The following is a 6,014-nucleotide window of genomic DNA, read 5'->3' as shown; positions in this document are numbered from 1 at the left end:
GACTGTTCCAGTTGCAAATCCCACTCTTTTCATATTGGTGCAGCTAGTTTGGCAGCTGAAAACGGCATGTCTGACGCACAGATTTGGGGTCTTGCTCATTGGAAATCCGATGCATTTAAGTTATGGGCTGATCACTGTTTTTATCACGTCCAAATAATGAGTTCTCGACAGGCATGGGCTGGTGAACTGCCTGGTGTTCACAAAAAGTTGGCTGTCGGCAGGCTTGGGCTGGAGAGACGCTTTTATTTGTATTCTTATTATACAGACCGAAAACATGTCAGAGATTGGCCTGGTGTTTTTCTGATGTTCTGCGTGAGGTTTATTTTTTACTTTGTATTTTTGTTTGGGCTTTCCTTTCGTAGGTTAGGTTTTTACGTTTCACTCAATGCCTTTAGGTGAAATCGGCTCTCCGCAGGCATGGGCTGGAGAGCCGATTACCCTTATTGTTATATCAGAATAGAAACACATCGGATGTTGGCCTGGTTTGTCTTATGTCTGACTGGTTTTAGATTTTTACTTCTTAAATTTGCCGTTCGTTTTGTGCTTGGTATGCATGCTCGGCCTTGGTGGGGTTTGCCACAGAGTGTGGCTGTTGGTGTAGTTTGCCCCCACCTAATTTTTTCCTGAGTTGAAATGTCATAGTTGCTATTTTAAGCACAACTTGTTAGTGATTTTTGTCAATTAAACGCCACTTAAGTGGCCATTAAAACCCAGCACGATCTCTGTATTTACTGACAGTCGGGGAAGGCCGTCGCATAAACACATAATCATTGCTACGACGTATAATTAACCTGTTGAAAGGACGTCCCAATGTTAAGGCCAACATTATGTAATGGAAGGAACATAATGGGATTTATGTTGGGACCAAAGATAAGCATATCATTAGATAACAGCCAGGGAGCGGCAATGCGATAGGCATTTTCCTGGGTGGCCTCTGCGGTTTATTACACGGTCTTTTATCTGTCACGTGGAGAGTAATTAGCTTTGTAAAGGCTGCGACACGTAAGTTCTTCCCCTTTATCTGCGAACAAGCTCAGCGAGCACATCCCAGCGAAAGTGAACGTCTATCGCTTCTCATTTTGTCCCACCGCCCCCCACAACGCCTCCTTGGCTGCTTTTTCTAATCTTGTTTTTATATTTGTGAGGTCGTAGTTTGCCCTCACCTAATTTTTCCCTGAGTTGAAATGTCATAGTGATTCATAATTTGGTTATAACAGTGTGCTATTTTAAGCACAACTTGTTAGTGATTTTTGTCAATTAAACGCCACTTAAGAGCAACTTCACTTAGGCAGTGGGTGAGAACCAGCACATGGGTCAAAAATGACCAATGCTGATATTGGTACCCAGAAATAGCCTATTATATGGCGACTGTTGTGGTGTATTGTTTTTTCCTCAAGACTTCTTTTTTGCCGTTAAAATTACAAAATATTGAAGGCTACTGATATCGACACAAAGTCCATGCAATCAACACGCATTTTAGGTGAAATAAATTCTTGCCTCACACATTCGAGAAAAATAAGTTTAGATCTGCAGAAAGATTATGTCTACGAGTATTTCAAGCCCAAAGATCACATTCTTAGTGCAAAATGAAAGTTTGGAGAATTAAGTAAAGATGACCCACATTTCGATGCCTGAGAATTTTAAAATTAGACGAGAGGTACTTACCTTGAAGTGTAATTGTAATTCTCTGAAGATACACGGAGCATTATGGGATAACTGTGCATTCCTCTTCAGTACTTGAGGTCAGCGGTCACACTTCAAAGCAACCATTGTCATGCAAATGCACCATATATAAACAGCCTAACGCGTGACACAAATCCATTCTCCTGGAGTGCAGACTGGCTGAGGTCCCCAACACAAAGGGTGGGATAGGCATAAGCCAACACAGAAGGGTGGGAAGCATTATCCCATAATGCTCCGTGTATCTTCAGAGAATTACAATTACACTTCAAGGTAAGTACCTCTCGTCTAATTTTAAAATTCTCTTTCGATACACTCCGCATTATGGGATAACTGTGCGATTTTAAAGAACCGAAGCCAGGGGAAAAAACAAAAATATGTGACATGATAGTGCTTTAATTGTAGACTTGATACAATGGTCTGTACATAAATAAACGTTACTGAATATCTATGATAATACCAATCTGCCTGCTAATGAAGAGGGATTGGTGTTATAGACATTGCGATTATAGAAACGATTAAATGTGCGTTCTGATGACCAGTCTGCCATCTTCATAATTTCAGCTAAAGATGCGCCCCTTTGATACAAAGCAGATGTAGATGCATCCCTCACACTATGTGGTTTAAATATACTAGTGTCAATGCCTGAATCAGTCATAATAGTCTTAATCCATCTACCTAAAGTAGATGAGGAAACAGGCTTGTGTGGTTTAACATGAGAAATGAACAACTGAGATACAGTCTGCTCCCCTGACTTGCGCAGGTGTTGCGTACAATGAATATAATGTAACAGTGTCTGTTTAGGGCAGAGACTGAGCTTAGTGGGTAAGGATGGAATGGAAACTTCTAAAGGTTTCTTCCCAGGACGAGAAGTCTTTGTTCTGGAACCTATGACAAATTTGATCTCATCCTCATAAATAGACATATTGTCTAAGTCCAATGAGCACAAAGTCTGTTCTCTCTGGGCCGATACCAAGGAACAAAGTGTCACAGTTCTCAAAGTTAGTGCCTTTAAACTAAGACTTTGGACAGGAGGTTGTGCAGCCAGGTAGGATGTGAGTTGGGAAACATTCCACGTAAACGAATATCTAGGAGATGGAGGCCTTGAAACAAACACTCCTTTTAGACATCTAGAAACATATGGGTGATCTCCAAGTTTATCATCCCTAATCAAGTGGAGAGTAGTGGATATTGCAGATCTGTAAGTGTTCAAAGTACTATAGCTCTTACCCTGGTGGAATTGTTCAGCCAAGAAATTAACTAAATGGACTGCATTACCCTGAAGGGGATTGATGTGCCTCTGATCACACCAGCTACTCCAAGTCTTCCATACAGGCTTGTACTGTTTCTCAGTCCCTTTGGTCCATGAGGCACAGATGAGTTCAGTAGCCTGTGTCGAAAGTCCACCTGCCTGCAGCTGTTGGCTGATAAGATCCATGCGGCAAGTTGGAGTCTGTCGTGCAGAGGATGAAGCTTGTTGGAGTGAGCCAGGTGTAAGAGTTGAGGATCTTGAGGTAGAAGTATTGGTGTCTTGTATGACGTTCTCAGAAGGAGGGGGTACCAGCTTTGCGTTGGCCATACTGGTGCAATTAGGAGAAACTGGTCCACATGCTCTCTTTCCATCTTTTCTAGCACTCTAGGGATTAGACAGAAAGGAGGAAAAACATAGCATTTAAATGGTGTCCATAAAGTACTAAATGCATCTACAGCATAGCAGTTAGGTTCTGGATGCCAAGATATAAAAACTGGTAATTGCTTGTTAAGCCTACTGGCAAACAGATCAATGTCTGGTTTGAAAACCAAAGAGGACAAACGCTGGAAGACTGAACAATTTAGTGCCCATTCTAGCTTGTCAGAATTTTGCCTGGACATGACATCTGCTACTGTATTGTCAACTCCCGGAATAGATACTGCAGAAATGTGAATCTTCCTAGATATACACCAGTCCCAAATAGTTCTAGACAAAGTATTTAAAGAAGGGGACCTTATGCTGCCAAAATTATTGATACAAGCTACTGCAGTTGAATTATCCACTTTCAGTCTGATGTGTGCAGCAGACTTATACTGCGGAACAAATGACTGAAGTGCGTAAAAAGCAGCTAGTAACTCAAGGTGATTGATGTGAAGATCAATTTCTGACCGAGACCATGGCCCACCTGTAGCAACACCGTTACAGTGGGCCCCCCAACCAGTATTACTAGCAACACTTTCAATGAACAAAGAAATAGGCATTTCACGCAAACATTTGCCATTGTATTGGTCTAAATTGTCAATGACCCATGCAAGATCTAGCTTTGCTTGATCACTGAGGGTAACAGTATTGACTATAAAACCAAGAAAGATCAGAGACTGACTTGGTTCTAAGTTAGACTTTCCAGTATTGACAATAAAACCTAAATCTGTCATAAGATTCTTCAGAAAGGAGACATGTTCTAAACATTCCTGATGATTATGTCCAATGATGAGAATATCATCAATGAAGCTAACTAATCTGACACCATGAAACCTTGCATGTGCTGTGACTGGTTTAAGAAGCTTAGTAAACACTCGCGGTGCTAGGCTGTACCCAAAAGGCAAGCATGCAAACTGGAAAATTTGATTATTCCAAAGAAAACCTAAGATATTTTCTATGAGGTTGCCAGATAGGTATGCTGAAATACGCATCCTTTAGGTCAATAGAAGCTAGATAATCTCCTGGTTTAATAAGGTTTTTGACCATATCAATGTTCTCCATTTTGAAATGAATCTTCTCTACAAATTCATTAAGGGGCTTGAGATTTATGACAGGCCTAAGGTCACCTGTTTTCTTAGGGACCAGAAACATATTAGAAATAAACTGGTCTTTGCAGTATGGTGCCTGCTCTATTGCCCCTTTGTGCAGAAGCTTATGAAGCTCCTGGTCAATAATCTCCTTATCTGCTACAGATAGAATTGGAGGATTAGGAAGTTTTGTTTGTACAGGTTTAGTACAAAATTCCAAATGGTACCCTGATACTGCTTCAAGTACCCAGGGGTCACTAGTAATAGCTCTCCAGCTAAGGAGAAAATTTGCCAGGTTTCCAGCATAAGCACCTACCTCTACTGGGAGGAGTGCTGCTTTGTAGCTGTCAAGGAATGTGGGTTGCTCTTGGGATCCCTGCTGTTGTGAGTGGTGTTGCTGCGATTCCTTGAGCCTAAAAAAATATACTTTTCGGCCTTGACCCTGGTTGAAGCTAGAACCACGACCAGATGTATTTCTTCTATCTCCACGCCTTGTTCCAGGAGAGGTCTGACTAGGGCCGAGTTTCTTCGCCATTTTCTTCACCTCCGCAATTTCTTTGATCTGTTTAGGCAGCTGATCTCCAAAAAGCCATTTCCCAGGAGGAGTATTCTTGCTGCATAAAGAGCGGTAGCTGGGATTCACGAATTCTCTCATTGTTTCCCTTCTTACAAGGGAAAGTCTGAATGATGCATTGCAAAGTAATGTAATAGCATCAACGAGAGGAGTAATGAAGGAGTCGGGCTTCAATTCCGACTTGGTCTTTTGAGCGTTCAAGATCTTTTCTACTAACTCAATAACTGGCTGTATTCCCTTGGTAATACCTCTCTGGGCCTCTTGCAGTGCAAGATCCTTGGTCCTTGCCTGCCTGGCTAACTCAAACCAGAATTCAAGGTTGACCTTCGGTACACACAAGAAATCACCATTTTCGGGCGCTTTGTACTTAGCCTCAATTTCCTTCAGCTTGGAATCCAATGCTTTTTTCGTACAAGCCTCATTTACTCTTAAGGCTAAGACCTCACTCACTTTGGGACCTTTCGCATCCGAGTCATCGAAGATTGATGGCAGGTCCAGCTCTGCTGCTTCAGCAGTTGTATCAGTGCATGAAATGGGTTGTGAGGGGTCGAAAGAGCCAGCATCAGTCACGCTGGCGACACGTGTAGGTTGTGACTCGTCAGCCGTCGCTGCTAAACTTCGTTTGGCCAGGTTAGCAGGTAAAGGTTCAGAAGCTGGCCTTTTCGAAGCCGTTACTTGGGAGATAAGAGACTTCATTGACTCCATAGACGAAAACAGTTCGTGCAACCCCAACTGGCTTTTAAGGTCTTCAATATCAACCTCAAAATCGTCGATGTTGTCATTCGCTTCGAGTTTCTCGCCCGCTTCGGGCATGTTCACATCGCTCGCTTCGAGCGTAGATATATTTGTAGACTCGTTGAGTGCCTTGTCCATTTCGGTAGTTGGAAATAAATCCCCTCTAAATTAGTACCGTAACCGCCGACAAGAAAGCACGAAAAGGAGAATGGATTTGTGTCACGCGTTAGGCTGTTTATATATGGTGCATTTGCATGACAATGGT

At 42.3% G+C, this 6,014-nt stretch overlaps 1 protein-coding gene across 1 annotated transcript; it reads right to left on the bottom strand.

Moving 5' to 3' along the window:
• Positions 1-2,128: 2,128 nt before the first annotated feature.
• On the bottom strand, positions 2,129-6,014 carry LOC138055363 (uncharacterized). Its single transcript, XM_068901320.1, has 2 exons — positions 4,757-6,014; positions 2,129-3,316 (listed from the first exon to the last, which is right to left on the bottom strand). The coding sequence occupies exons 1-2, from the start codon at positions 5,885-5,887 to the stop codon at positions 2,129-2,131; spliced, it is 2,319 nt and encodes a 772-aa protein (XP_068757421.1). The 5' UTR covers positions 5,888-6,014.

The sequence above is a fragment of the Montipora capricornis genome, chromosome 7, assembly GCF_036669925.1.
Source record: "Montipora capricornis isolate CH-2021 chromosome 7, ASM3666992v2, whole genome shotgun sequence".
Taxonomy (NCBI): Eukaryota; Metazoa; Cnidaria; class Anthozoa; order Scleractinia; family Acroporidae; genus Montipora; species Montipora capricornis.
This window is presented reverse-complemented; position numbering and strand designations above follow the sequence as displayed.